The sequence below is a fragment of the Salmo salar genome, chromosome 04, assembly GCF_965601325.2.
Source record: "Salmo salar chromosome 04, fSalSal1, whole genome shotgun sequence".
Classification (NCBI taxonomy): Eukaryota; Metazoa; Chordata; class Actinopteri; order Salmoniformes; family Salmonidae; genus Salmo; species Salmo salar.
Window position 1 is genome coordinate 36,628,216 of NC_138294.1, and position 15,844 is coordinate 36,644,059.

Below are 15,844 nucleotides of genomic sequence, written 5' to 3' on the forward strand. Positions count from 1 at the left end.
GACCGGGGGAAATCTGTCCTTTGGTCTGATGAGCCCAAAATGGAGATTTTTGGATCCAACCACCATGCCTTTGTGTGAGGCAGAGTAGGTGAACGGATGATCTCTGCATGTGGGATTCCCACCATGAAGCATGGAGAAGGTGTGGTGGTGCTTTGCTGGTGACACTGTCGTTGATTTACTTAGAATTCAAGGCACAGTTAACCAGCATGGCTACCACAGCATTCTGCAGCAATACGCCATCCCATCTGGTTTGGGCTTAGTGAGACTATCATTTGTTTTGAACAGGACAGTGACCCAACACCACCTGACTGTGTAAGGACTATTTGACCAAGAAGGAGAGTGATGAGTGCTGCATCAGATGACCTGGCCTCCACAATCACCCGGCCTCAACCCAATTGAGATGGTTTGGGATGAGTTGGACCGCAGAGTGAAGGAAAAGCAGCCAACAAGTGCTCAGCATATGTAGGAACTCCTTCAAGATGGTTGGAAAAGCATTCCAGGTGAAGCTCACCTAGGTGTCCTCAGTGCTAATTACAGCCCTGACTGACATGTTTTGCACCTGATTTGGGTCTGGTTGTCCTCTGGTCCATTTGGGTCCAAGTCCAACTTTTTGGACCTGTGAAGACCTTTAGTCAGCTGCTTTCATGCATTGCTCTGCCAACCTTAAACAAACATTAGGCAGCATTTACAGGTAACTAATTTGTTCAGTCAGACACACCTGTTTATGCACACATTTTGTTCCACAGAAGTTACTCAGTGTAGCCTACAGTGTAACCATAACTTGTCTCATGATCACATCTTTATCACTCTCCACCCATTGTGTCAACATTCCCCTCAATGTCAAAAGAAAGGAAACTTCCTTCACAAGCAAAGGCATCAGATCAATCAATCAAATGTATTTTATAAAGCGCTTTTTACATCAGCAGTTTTCAAAGTGCTTTACAGATACCCGGCCTAAAACCCAGAAGAGCAAGGAATGCATAGGCAGAAGCAAAAAACTCCCTAGGAGGCAGAAGCCTAGAGAGGAACCAGGCTCAGAGGGGTGGCCAGGCCTCTTCTGGCTAGTCCTCTTCAGATCAGAATACAATTTGGGTTCTCAACACACGTGAAATCAACTTCAAATGAACAAAATCATTTCTGTTTCTGTCCCTCTCCCACTCACCCCCCCACCCCTTCTCTCTCTCTCCCTCTGCCAGTGAGCAGACACAGCTACCTGAAGGACCTGATGTTGGTGGTCTCCATAGTGATGGCGCTGGGTGGCTGCTGGTTTGCTTACATCCAGAACCGTAGCTCCAAAGACCACCTGGGCAAGATGATGAGGGACCTGGAGGGCCTACAGAGAGCAGAGCAGAGCCTGCACGACCTGCAAGAGAAGTCAGTCACATTACACACCTGGAGGGACTGCAGAGAGCAGATTCTCACATACACACAGACACACATCCTCACACATTCTCACAGAGACATAAACACATGTATTTGACTTGAGTGTATGGGTATTGTACTGGGTCAGCAAAAAGTGTGTGTGGGTGGATGTGTTTAACTATACTTTTGGGGACCAAAAGTCCCTATAAGAATAGTAAACAAAAATTTGACCATCTGGGGACATTTTTTGTTAGTCCCCACAAGGTCAAATGATACTTCTAAGTTTAGGGTTAAGGTTAGAATTAGTGTTAGAATTAGGGTTAGGATCTACGGTTAGGTTTAGGGTTAAGGTTTTCAGGTTCGGGTACAGTGAAAATAGGATTTTAAATTGGACTGAATTGTGTCCCCACAAGGATAGTTGTACAAGACAGTGTGTGGGGGGGTTAGATTATTGTATTGCCAATCTTTGCTTATTTAAGTTTCATGTGTGGGAAGGTGTGTGTGCAAAATAGATACTGTAGCTTGTATGTTGTCCAAACGAGGACACTGTGGCATTAAGCCTGAGGTTACTCCCCAAAGTTTGGATAGCCCTTGATTCAGCTCAGCGCACCAGATTGGAAGCCACAATTCAAATCCTTTTCACTGTAACAAAAGTTGAGTCCACATTACTTGCCTGTTTCTTGGCTACATTAAATCATTTTTTGGGCATGAAATGGTCCTTCAAATAATGGCAGGTGAGATAATCCTGGTAAGAAATGTTTATTTGTATTTGCTTTTTTCACCTTTAACCAGGTAGGCTAGTTGAGAACAAGTTCTCATTTACAACTGCGACCTGGCCAAGATAAAGCAAAGCAGTGCGACACAAACAACACAGTTACACATGGAATAAACAAACATACAGCCAATAATACAATAGAAAAAGTCTATATACAGTGTGTGCAAATGAGGTAGGATAAGGGAGGTAAGGCAATAAATAGGCCATAGTGGTGAAATAATTACAATATAGCAATTAAACACTGGAGTGATAGATGTGCAGAAGATGAATGTGCAAGTAGAGATACTGGGGTGCAAAGGAGCAAGATAAATAAATAAATACAGTATTACATTTTACATTACATTTACGTCATTTAGCAGACGCTCTTATCCAGAGCGACTTACAAATTGGTGCATTCACCTTATGATATCCAGTGGAACAACCACTTTACAATAGTACATCTATATATTTTTTGGGGGGAGGGTAGGGGGGAGGGGTAGAAGGATTACTTAATCCTATCCCAGGTATTCCTTAAAGAGGTGGGGTTTCAGGTGTCTCCGGAAGGTGGTGATTGACTCCGCTGTCCTGGCGTCGTGAGGGAGCTTGTTCCACCATTGGGGTGCCAGAGCAGCGAACAGTGTTGACTGGGCTGAGCGGGAACTGTGCTTCCGCAGAGGTAGGGAGGCGAGCAGGCCAGAGGTGGATGAACGCAGTGCCCTTCTTTGGGTGTAGGGACTAATCAGAGCCTGAAGGTACGGAGGTGACGTTCCCCTCACAGCTCCGTAGGCAAGCACAATGGTCTTGTAGCAGATACGAGCTTCAACTGGAAGCCAGTGGAGTGTGCGGAGGAGCGGGGTGACGTGAGAGAACTTGGGAAGGTTGAACACCAGACGGGCTGCGGCATTCTGGATGAGTTGTAGGGGTTTAATGGCACAGGCAGGGAGCCCCGCCAATAGCGAGTTGCAGTAATCCAGACGGGAGATGACAAGTGCCTGGATTAGAACCTGCGCCGCTTCCTGTGTGAGGCAGGGTCGTACTCTGCGAATGTTGTAGAGCATGAACCTACAGGATCGGGTCACTTGATGTTAACGGAGAACGACAGGGTGGGGTAGGGATGAGGTAGTTTTTTGGGCTATTTACAGATGGGCTATGTACAGGTGCAGTGATCTGTGAGCTGCTCTGACGGCTGTTGCTTAAAGCTAGTGAGGGAGATATAAGTCTCCAGCTTCAGTGATTTTTGCAGTTCATTCCAGTCATTGGCAGCAGAGAACTGGAAGGAAAGGCGGCCGAAGGAGGAATTGGCTTTGGGGGTGACCAGTGAAATATACCTGCTGGAGCGCGTGCTACGGGTGGATGCTGCATGGTGACCAGTGAGCTGAGATAAGGCGGGGCTTTACCTAGCAAAGAATTATAGATGACCTGGAGCCAGTGGGTTTGGCGGCGAATATGAAGCGAGGGCCAGCCAACGAGAGCATACAGGTCGCAGTGGTGGGTGGTATATGGGACTTTGCTGACAAAATGGATGGCACTGTGATAGACTGCATCCAATTTGCTGAGTAGAGTGTTGGAGGCTATTTTGTAAATTGCATCGCCAAAGTCAAGGATCGGTAACATAGTCAGTTTTACAAGGGTATGTTTGGCAGCATGTGTGAAGAATACTTTGTTGCGAAATAGGAAGTCGATTCTAGATTTAATTTTGGATTGGAGATGCTTAATGTGAGTCTGGAGGAGAGTTTACGGTCTAACCAGACACCTAGGTATTTTGTAGTTGGCAACATATTCTAAGTCAGAATCGTCCAGAGTATTGATGCTGGATGGGCGAGCAAGTGTGGGCAGCGATCGGTTGAAGAGCATGCATTTAGTTTTACTTGCATTTACGAGCAGTTGAAGGCCACGGAAGGAGAGTTGTATGGCATTGAAGCTCGTTTGGAGGTTAGTTAACCTGTTTAGGATAGGGGGCAGTATTTTCACGGCCAGATAAAAAACGTACCCGATTTAATCTGGTTATTACTCCTGCCCAGAAACTAGAATATGCATATAATTGTTTGATTTGGATAGAAAATACCCTAAAGTTTCTAAAACTGTTTGAATGGTGTCTGTGAGTATAACAGAACTCATATGGCAGGCCAAAACCTGAGAAGATTCTATACAGGAAGTCCCCTCTCTGACCATTTCTTGGCCTTCTATAGCCTCTTTATCAAAAACAGAGGATCTCTGCTGTAACGTGACATTTTCTAAGGCTCCCATAGGCTCTCAGAAGGCGCCAGAACGTTGAATGATGACTCTGCAGTCCCTGGCTGAAAAACAGTAGCGCATTTGGATAGTGGTCCATCTGAGAACAATGACACGGGGGTGCGCATGCACATGAAGAGTCCATTTTACATTTTCAGTCTTTGAACGAAAACAATGTCTCCCGGTCGGAATATTATCGCAATTTTACGAGAAAAATCGCATAAAAATTGATTTTAAACAGCGTTTGACATGCTTCGAAGTACGGTAATGGAATATTTTGAATTTTTTTATCACGATACGCGCCGGCGCGTCACCCTTCGGATAGTGTCTTGAACGCAAGAACAAAACGCCGCTATGTGGATATAACTATGGATTATTTGGAACCAAAACCACACTGTCCGATTTCAAAAAGGCTTTACAACGAAAGCAAAACATTAGATTATGTCAGGAGAGTACCCAGCCAGAAATAATCACACACCCATTTTTCAAGCTAACATGTAGTGTCACAAAAACCAAAACCACAGCTAAATGCAGCACTAACCTTTGATGATCTTCATCAGATGACACTCCTAGGACATTATGTTATACAATACATGCATGTTTTGTTCAATCAAGTTCATATTTATATCAAAAACCAGCTTTTTACATTAGCATGTGACGTTCAGAACTAGCATAAACACCGAAACTTCCGGTGAATTTACTAAATTACTCACGATAAACGTTCACAAAAAACATAACAATTATTTTAAGAATTATAGATACAGAACTCCTCTATGCACTCGATATGTCCGATTTTAAAATAGCTTTTTGGTGAAAGCATATTTTGCAATATTCTAAGTACATAGCCCAGGCATCACGGGCTAGCTATTTAGACACCCGGCAAGTTTAGCCTTCACCAAAATCAGATTTACTATTACAAAAGTTTGATTACCTTTTGTTGTCTTCGTCAGAATGCACTCCCAGGACTGCTACTTCAATAACAAATGTTGGTTTGGTCCAAAATAATCCATCGTTATATCCGAATAGCGCCGTTTTGTTCGTGCGTTCCAGAAACTATCCGAAATGGTAAATCAGGTTCGCGCGCATGGCGCATTTCGTGACAAAGAAATTCTAAATATTCCATTACCTTACCGTACTTCGAAGCATGTCAACCGCTGTTTAAAATCAATTTTTATGCAATTTATCTCGTAAAAAAGCGATAATATTCCGACCGGGAATCTCCTTTTCGGTAAACAGAAAAAAAAACACAAAGACGGGGGCGGCCAGTGCACGCGCCTAAGCCCACAGTCCCTTGATCGGCCACTTGAGAAAGGCGATAATGTGTTTCAGCCTGGGGCTGGAATGACGACATTCAGGTTTTTCCCGGGCTCTGAGAGCCTATGGAAGACGTAGGAAGTGTCACGTTAGAGCAGAGATCCTTTGTAATGGATAGAGATGGCAAAGAAGTTCAAGAAATGGTCAGACAGGGTACTTCCTGTACAGAATCTTCTCACGTTTTGGCCTGCCAAATGAGTTCTGTTATACTCACAGACACCATTCAAACAGTTTTAGAAACTTTGGAGTGTTTTCTATCCAAAGCTAAGAATTATATGCATATTCTAGTTTCTGGGCAGGACTAATAATCAGTTTAAATCGGGTACGTTTTTTATCCAGCCGTGAAAATACTGCCCCCTTAAGTGAAGGGTTTATGCAAAGTGTATTTTACAACATTTTACTTTTGCATAAGTCCTTTGTATTGGTCTAGACTATGATCGACAGATGAGACCGACTCACAAAACAAAAGAGAAAACATAGCATTTCTCTTTTAGGCCGACATAGCTGCCGCCCCTACTAACCTCAAGTCAAAACTGTTAAAATTTGATGTAGTTTGGAATTCAAAATGTATTGCATACTAAATAGATATTTCAAACACAGTCTTAGTTCAATCCTCCGTTCTCCGCTATGTCATCCCCATTATAGGGTATTCATATTCATACCCCTTGACTTATTCCACATTTTGTTGTGTTACAGCCTGAATTCAACATGGATTCAATTGCATTTTTTTCTCACCAATCTACACCTATACCCCTTAATGACAAAGTGAAAACATATTTTTAGAAATGTTTGCAAATGTATTGAAAATTAAATACAGAAATATCTCATTTTCATATAGTATTCACACCCCTGAGTCAAATCATGTTAGGCAGCAATTATAGCTTGAGTCTTTCTGGGTAAGTCTCTAAGAGCTTTACACCTGGATTGTACAATATTGTTGAAGCTCTGTAATATTGATAGTTGATCATTGCTAGACAACCATTTTCAAGTCTTCTCAGGAACGGTCTTCTTGGTAAACTCCAGTGTAGATTTGGCCTTGTGCTTTAGGTTATTCTCCTGCTGAAAGTTGAATTCATCTCCCTGTGTCTGGTGGAAAGCAGACTGAACCAGATTTTCCAATAGGATTTTGCCTGTGTTTAGCTCCATTCCGTTTCTTTTTTATCCTGAAAAACTTCCTTAATGATTACAATCATACCCATAACATGATGCAGCCACCGCTATGCTTGAAAATATGCAGAGTGGTACTCAGTGTTGTATTTATGACGACTCCGGTTGAGACCCAGATGCAGACACAGGAGGAAGACCATTAGAATCTCAGATTTATTATACATGAGGGGGCAGGCAAACGGAACATCAAGGGCAGGGAGAGGTCAGTAATCCAAGGCAGAGTCAATACAGGGACAGAATAGCAGGCAGGCTCCGGGTCAGGGCAGGCAGAATGGTCAGAAACGGGAAGACTGCCTCCCGAGTGGCGCAAGCCACTGCATCGCAGTGCTAGCTGTGCCACTAGAGATCCTGGTTCGAGTCCAGGCTCTGTCGCAGCCGGCCGCGACCGGGAGACCCATGGGCCGGCGCACAATTGGGACGGCCCATGGGTTAGGGGTTAGGGGTTAGGGTTAGGGGATGGCCGGCAGGGATATTCTTGTCCCATCACGCTCTAGCGACTCCTGTGGCGGGCAGGGTGCAATGCACGCTGACACGGTTGCCAGGTGTACGATGTTTCCCCCGACATATTGGTGTGGCTGGCTGCCGGGTTATGCAGGTATTGTGTCAAGAAGCAGTGCAGCTCGGCTGGGTTGTGTTTCGGAGGACGCACGGCTCTCGACCGTACGGTATTGGTATTTTATTAGGATCCCCATTAGCTGTTGCAAAAGCAGCAGCTACTCTTCCTGGCGTCCACACAACATGAAAAATACAGAATGACATAATACAAAACATTATTAGACAAGAACAGCTCAAGGACAGAACTACATACATTTTTAAAAAGGCACACTTTGCCTACAAATCAGTGCATACACACAAACTATCTAGGTCAAATAGGGGAGAGGCGTTGTGCAGCGAGGTGTTGCTTTATCTGTTTTTTGAAGCCAAGTTTTCTGTTTATTTGAGCAATATGAGATGGAAGGAAGTTCAATGCAATAAGGGCTCTATATAATACTGTATGTTTTCTTGAATATGTTATGGATTTTGGGACTATGAAAAGACCCCTGGTTGCATGTCTGGTGGGATACGTGTGTGTCAGAGCTGTGTGTATGTTGACTATGCAAACAATTTGGGTTGATTTTCAACACATTAATGTTTCTCTTATAAAAAGAAGTGACGCAATCAGTTTCTCAACTCTTAGTCAAGAGAGACTGGCATGCATAGTATTAATATTAGCCCTCTGATTACAATGAAGAGCAAAACGTGCCACTCTGTTCTGGACCAGCTGCAGCTTAACTAGGTCTTTCCTCGCAGCACTGGACCACACGACTGGACAATAATCAAGATTAGACAAAACTAGAGCCTGCAGAACTTGCTTTTTGGAGTGTGGTGTCGAAAAAGCGGAGCATCTCTTTATTACGGCTAGACTTCTCCTCATCTTTGCAACCATTGAATCTATATGTTTTGACCATGACAGTTTACAATCTAAGGTAACGCCAAGTAATTTAGTCTCCTCAACTTGTTCAACAGCCACACTATTCATTACCAGATTCAGCTGAGGACTAGCACTTAAGGATTGATTTGTACCAAATACAATGCTCTTAGTTTTAGAGATGTTCCGGACCAGTTTATTACAGGCCACCCATTCCAAAACAGACTGCAACTCTTTGTTAAGGGTTTCAGTGACTTCATGAGCTGTGGTTGCTGATGCGTATATGGTTGAAACATCAGCACACATTATTTGTTTAATGCCAGTGGCAGGTCATTGGTAAAAAGAGTAGAGGTCCTAGAGACCTGCCGTGCGGTCCACCACACTTTACATGTTTGACATTACAGATGCTTCTATTAAAGAAAACCCTTTGAGTTCTATTAGATAGTTCTGTATCCACGATATGGCAGAGGTTGAAAAGCCATAGCACATACGTTTTTTCAACAACAAGTTATGGTCAATAATATTAAAGGCTGCACTGAAATCTAACAGTACAGCTCCCACAATCTTCTTATTCATCTCTTTCAACCAATCATCAGTAATTTGTGTCAGTGCAATACATATTGAGTGCCCTTCTCTATACGGATGCTGAAAGTCTGTTGTTCATTTGTTTATGGAGAAATGGCATTGTATTTGGTCAAAATAATTTTTTCCAACAGTTTGCTAAGAGCTGGCAGCAAACTTATAGGTCTGCTGTTAGAACCAGTAAAGGCCACTTTACCACTCTTGGGGAGCGGTCTCCCTCCAGGCCAGAGGACAAAGACTTTCCTCTAGGCTCAGATTAAAGATATGACAGATAGGAGTGGCAATAGAGTCAGCTACCATTCTCAGTAGCTTCCTGTCTAAGTTGTCAATGCCAGGAGGTTTGTCATTATTGATCGATAACAATCATTTTTCCACCTCTCCCACACTAACTTTACAAAATTTAAACTTGCATTGCTTTTCTTTCATTATTCGTTTTTTGCTCACTGTTTGTCATGGGCATTTCCTGCCTAAGTTTACCCACTTTGCCAATCAAATAATCATAAAAATAATTGGCAACATCAATTGGTTTTGTGATGAATGGCGTTGAATGTCTTTCTGCCCATAATTTAATTTAAAGTACTCAAGTTTTTTTCCATCATTCTTTATCATTGATCTTGGCTTCCTAATAAAGTTTCTTCTTTTTGTTGAGTTTAGTCACATAATTTCTCAATTTGCAGTAAGTAAGCCAGTCAGATGTACAGCCAGACATAGCCACTCATTCCTTTTGCCCCATCTCTTTCAACCATACAGTTTTTCAATTCCTCATCAATCCATGGAGCCTTAACAGTTCTAACAGTCAGTTTCTTAACCTGTCTGCGAACCTGGGATGCTTGCGGCCCACCCTAGTCAACAGCCAGTGGAATCGCGTCGCGCGAAATACAAATACCTCATAAATGCTATAACTTCAATTTCTCAAACATATGACTATTTTACACCATTTTATAGATACACCTCTCCTGAATCGAACCACGTTGTCCGATTTCAAAAAGGCTTTACAGCAAAAGCAAAACATTCGATTATGTTAGGAGAGTACCCTGCCAAATAAAATCACACTGCCATTTTCAAAGCAACTAGCATGTATCACAAATGCCCAAAACACAGCTAAATGCAGCACTAACCTTTGACAATCTTCATCAGATGACACTCCTAGGACATCATGTTACACAATACATGCATTTTTTGTTCGATAAAGTTCATATTTATATATAAAAACAGCATTTTACATCGGCGCATGACGTTCCGAAAATATTTTCCCTCAAATGCTTCCAGTGATCAGCGCTACAATTTACAAAATTACTACTCGAAAACATTGTTAAAATTTAATATTGTCATTCAAAGAATTACAGATTAACATCTCGTGAATGCAACCGCATTGCCAGATTTCAAAATAACTTTACTGGGAAATCACACTTTGCAATTTATTTCAGAAAAATAGGCTAGGCGATACAGGTTAGCGCCATCTTGGAACCATCTAAAATCAAATATACTATTGTAAATATTCCCTTACCTTTGATTATCTTCATCAGAAGGCACTTCCAGGAATCCCAGGTCCACAACAAATGTAGTTTTGTTCGAAAAAGTTAATAATTTATGTCCCAATAGCTCCTTCTTGTTAGCGCGTTCCGAAGGCTACTCATAATGTACTGAATCACGCGGGACTTGTCGTCACGAATGTGCAAAAAATATATATTTACGTTCGTTCAAACATGTCAAACGTTATATAACATAAATCTTTAGGGCCTTTTTCAACCAGAGCTTCAATAATATTCAAGGCGAATGATTGCATTGTCTTACTAAACGTTTCGGAACGAAGGGGTACCCATGGGTGCCCGTGTCATAGTAGTAATGGCCCTCCCCCTATGACCAACTTTCCAAGCCTCTCTTTCGGTCAGTTTCTACCGGAGAAGACTCAAACCACTTTGTAAAGACTGTTGACATCTAGTGGAAGCCTTAGGAAGTGCTAAATGAATCCTAACTTACGGTGTGTTTCATAGGCAAAGTGTTGAAGGTGATTCCACAAATCAGATTTCCACTTCCTGCATGGAATCTTCTCAGGTTTTGGCCTGCCATATGAGTTCTGTTATACTCACAGACACCATTCAAACAGTTTTAGAAACGTTAGAGTGTTTTCCATCCAAATCTACTAATTATATGCATATTCTAGTTACTGGGCAGGAGTAGTAACCAGATTAAATCGGGTATGTTTTTTTATCCGGCCGTGCAAATACTGCCCCCTAGCCCCAACAGGTTTTAACAGGTGCATGTTTATCAATAGTTGTAAGAAGCAAGTTCATCAAGTGCAGCATCTGGATGCTCCTCATTAATCACATCAGACCAACAAATATTTTTAACATCATCCACAGCAATGGGACAAGATTGTAACTACCAATTGGATACTATGAAAAAGGGGTAAAAAAAATATATAAATAAAAGAAACGGGAAGACTAGAAAACAAAACTTGAGAAACAGAAAAACACGCTGGAACAACTTGACAAGACAACTAACTGGCACAGACAACCAGAAAACACAGGTATAAATACACATAAGATAATGGGGAAGGTGGGCGACACCTGAAGAGGGGTGGAGACAAGCACAAGACATAACACTATTTTTTCTGCAACTGTTTTAAAGTCACCAATGGCCTCATGGTGAAATCCCTGAGCAGTTTCCTTCCCCTCCGACAACTGAGTTAGGAAGGACGCCTGTATCTTTGTAGTGACACCATCCAAAGTGTAATTAATAACTTCACCATACTCAAATGGATATTCAATGTCCCCCCATCTAGCAAAGTAGCCCTTCTTTGAGACACATTGGAAAACCTCCCTTGTCTTTGTGGTTGAATATGCTGGACTGAGAGACCTTACAGATATCTCTGTACCCAACGTATAGAATTGAGGTATTCATTAACAAATCATGTTAAAGACTATTATTGCACACAGAGTGAGACCATGCAACTTATTATGTGACTTGTTAAGGACATTTTTACTTCTGAACTTATTTAGGCTTGCCATAACAAAGGGTTTGAATACTTATTGACTCAACTTTCGAAAAACATAATTCCACTTTGACATGAGGTGGTATTGTGTATAGGCCAGTGACAAAAAAATCTCAATTGAATCCATTTTAAATTCAGAATGTAACACAACAAAATGTGACGCACGTGCAAAGAACGTGTATGAGGGCGCTAGCCTCCTTTTAGCCTGCCTGTGATTGGTCTGTGTCAGCACGTGGTCCTGTGTGAAGACAAATGTAGGAGTCAGAATGGGTCACTATTTATTTCATTAAATATCTCGATTTGTAGCAAACTTTTAAATAATTCATTGGGGATCGAACTTGATCATAGTAAACACATTTTTGTGGCCAAAACGGCCATCTAAAAATGTTGGGGGGGCCGTTCTGCCGATCGTAATTTACATAGGCTTTCTAGAGCAGACCAGGGCTTTTGACACCGCTTGGTTGCTATGCAGTAGCCGTCCAGCAAAGCTGGTGACTTCACACTCAAGCCCGGACATTGGGGGCCTGCTGTCAGTGCTTAGTGACATAGGGTTCTGTCTGAGGCCCTTACATGGGAAAAGACCAGCCAGTTCTCTGAGAATACAGCCAGACTGTCTCAGACCATAACACACACACACACATACAGCACACACACACTGTTTTATTACATTATGTAACCATGGGCCTGCAGGCTCAAATCCTGGTAATGTCAGATCTCTCAAATGAAAATGATGGTCTGTATGGTTTAGCTCTCTGCAGACAGAGACATCGTTCAGTTCACCTCTGGACCAACCAGGTTATTGCTGTAAAATGTAAATGTTCTCAATAGTATACCTGGCTAAATAAAGGTTCAATGAATAACAGTATGATCTGGTCTTATAACACATTTTTTAATTTGTTTTATTTTTTTATTTCACCTTTATTTAACCTGGTAGGCAAGTTGAGAACAAGTTCTCATTTACAACTGCGACCTGGCCAAGATAAAGCAAAGCAGTTCGACACATATAACAACACAGTTACACATGGAGTAAAACAAACATACAGTCAATAATATAGTAGAAAAATAAGTCTATATACAATGTGAGCAAATGAGGTGACATAAGGGAGGTAAAGGCAATAAATAGGCCATGGTGGCGAAGTAAATACAATATAGCAATTAAAACACTGGAATGGTAGATTTGACAGTAGATGAGTGTGCAAAGTAGAAATATTGGGGTGAAAAGGAGCAAGATAAATACATGAACAACAACATAGATGAAGAATCACAAGAAAGTGTGGAACTGTCATTTTGCCTACTACAAATGATAAACACAGAGTAATCATTATTACTGTCACATACACTGTATATGTGCAGTGCAATGTGTTGTTTTACAGGGTCAGCCATAGTAGTACAGTGCCCCTGGAGCAAATTAGGGTTAAGTGCCTTGCTCAAGGGCACATCGACACACTCCCTTCTTTCCATGGAGACCATGCAGATAACACACACACACACACACACACAGAGAAATGCACACGCAGACACAAACAGGGATCAACCCATATATCCACTCTATTTCTTCTAGCTAATCCCTTTGTTCTCTATGAAAGGGTGTGTCCCCTCTCAAAATATCTCTCTCTCTTTCATTCTGGAAATATACCCCCCCTCTCTATCTCCAAAATACACACACACAGTCACGTGCAGGCTCAAAAAGATTCACCCCCATTCCCTCAATACCCCCAACTGTCACCCCTTTCTCCTCCCCTCCCCTGCTCTGTTCTTTCTCCCCACTTTCTCTCCCCTTCATTTCATCTCTCCCCTCTTACTGGCTCTGTGGAGAGCATGCCTGCCTGCCTGCCTGCCTGCCCGCCCGCCTGTCTGTTTTTGTGACTTTTGACCTCCCAAGGCTGCTCTCTGTCCTCCTGTCGGCTCCCCCTGCTGTTACGAGTTGTAGAACATCCTCCCAATACTTATATGGGCGATATTGGTGTTTTGTTTCTTTCTGAAACTTCGCCAGGATGTAGACTAAACTAAACTACTCATTCCTTATCAGTTAAATTGATATGTCTGTTTTAGATAACAGGATTGTTTTATTTATTTTCACCAAAGAAAACAAGTGATAGACAACTAGGGCTGACCCCAATTAGTCGACTGGTCGATTGTTTGGTCATTAGGCTGTTGGTCAACCCGAGATTGTTTTAGTCGTATAGTGAACCAATTCTTTGCGGAGACCTAGACTAAAAGCCAATTTATGCTTGATTCGAAAATGTGTTTCGAAGGCTCCATATGGAGGGTGTGATGCAATTGTGGAGCCTCCAGAGGCATGCAAAGGTCATATCGAGTTCTGTACCGCATGGCCATGCGCCTTCCAAATTTTGTAACAATGTGGAGGGCTCTGTAAAGCGCCACATTAACATGATTGGTTGACTGTAGGTGGGGGCGGTACATCCTGTATAAACACAAACTCACTTCCTTGACAACAGCTCTGCACTGCTCCACATAGCGCAAGAGGTATGAATGCCCTGACTTCTGCTGAGGCCATATCAATTCATTGTTTCATAACTTCATTGTGTGAATTGTTTGTGTTTGATTGTTAGTGTATATCAATTCCCCATTATATATATCAAGAGTAGTACATTTACTGTTAATTCCTATAATGTCAAATTTGTTATGGTCATTTATTTTAATGCATTCAATATTATTACAGTCTTCCTGTTCTCATTGTCTGAGTGGACACAGTTTGCAGAGTGCACAACCTATGCTACACTTGTGAGAAACAGGTGTTGGTTTATTTAATTCCATTTACGACTTCTGTCAATATAGTCATTGTCTTTTGTTTGGAGCGCTCCTGACAATGTTGAGTAAGGACACACGCATAGAAGTAGGCCTACAGTATAGGCTACCTGGCCTGAGCGCAAATATAGGCATATAAATGTGCTCATTTGGGGATCTGATAGTATTTCTGATTGGCTTAACGCACCACCATTAATGAGCTGTGGAGCTTCTCAAAGTAATGTTTTCACCTCAAACAGCAAGTGAACAAAAACTGTTTTTACATCCATTGATAATGACAATAGTTCCTCAATGTATTTGAAAAATCTTTCCAGCTCTCTCCCTTTCAATAATCACTCAGCGTGAAAGGGAAAAATGTGATGCTCTGACCCAGTGGAATAGGCTTCTTATAAGTGCTTGACTTGGACTGAAATAGGTTCCGGTACTCATTTTGGGTGCTGGTACTGTTTATATTTATGTGCAGGAGAACCACAATACTTTTGAGGTAATATTCTATAAGAGGAACAGGAACTCAAGCAGTAGAACATTTGAGGTGCCGGTACTCGGCTCCGGTGAGCTCCTGCCCAAGTCAAGCACTGCTTCTTATCCCTTGCGCAAATAGACTACAGCTGTGTCTGTCCCGAGCTCACTAGCACAGGAAACGCTGTGCTCACTAGCACAGGAAACTCGTGTTAATTTTGATTAACCACATGACACTGATTTTTGAGATATGAAGACATTATTATAAGTTAAATGAAACTGTTCCACAAACATTTGCATATGAAAACGATAAGGGACACCCTCTGTAGAAACCTCAGGAGAGTAATGGCAGAATCTGCAATGGCCATCAGGAGTAGGAGGAGAATAGTTGGGTAAGGTTATTTTTTTTTCTTCTTCTGGTTATCTAGATCTCTGGCACCCTCTTGAGGCGTCAAACCGTAAGCTTTGTTCTTAATAAGGATCGTGTCCTGCTAGCGGAACAACTTCCGGTGAAACTGGAGGGCGCGTAATTCAAATAAATTCGAATAGGTATTATAGCGGTTAAACATTTAGGTACATATGTGTCTTATATCAGCTAAAAGCTTAAATTGTTGTTAATATAACTGCACTGTCCGATTTTCAGTAGCTATTACAGTGAAAACGTGCCATGCGATTGTTTGAGGACGGCGCCCAACATCAAAATATTTTTACACCGGCACAGGTTTCATACATTCACATATAAAGACTAAATATTCACTTACTTTTTGAAAATCTTCCTCTGATTTGTCATCCAAAGGGTCCA

General features: G+C 42.0%; 1 protein-coding gene across 5 annotated transcripts in view; it reads left to right on the plus strand.

The window, feature by feature from the left end:
• The window catches only part of LOC106602826 (stromal interaction molecule 1), a 113,219-nt gene that overhangs the window by 54,683 nt on the left and 42,692 nt on the right, over window positions 1-15,844 (plus strand). For all 5 annotated transcript variants that reach the window (XM_014195730.3, XM_045716807.2, XM_014195728.3 and 2 more), the window contains one exon: window positions 1,197-1,374. In XM_014195730.3, coding sequence (XP_014051205.2) covers window positions 1,197-1,374 — 178 coding nt within the window. The remainder of the gene's footprint in view (window positions 1-1,196; window positions 1,375-15,844) is intronic.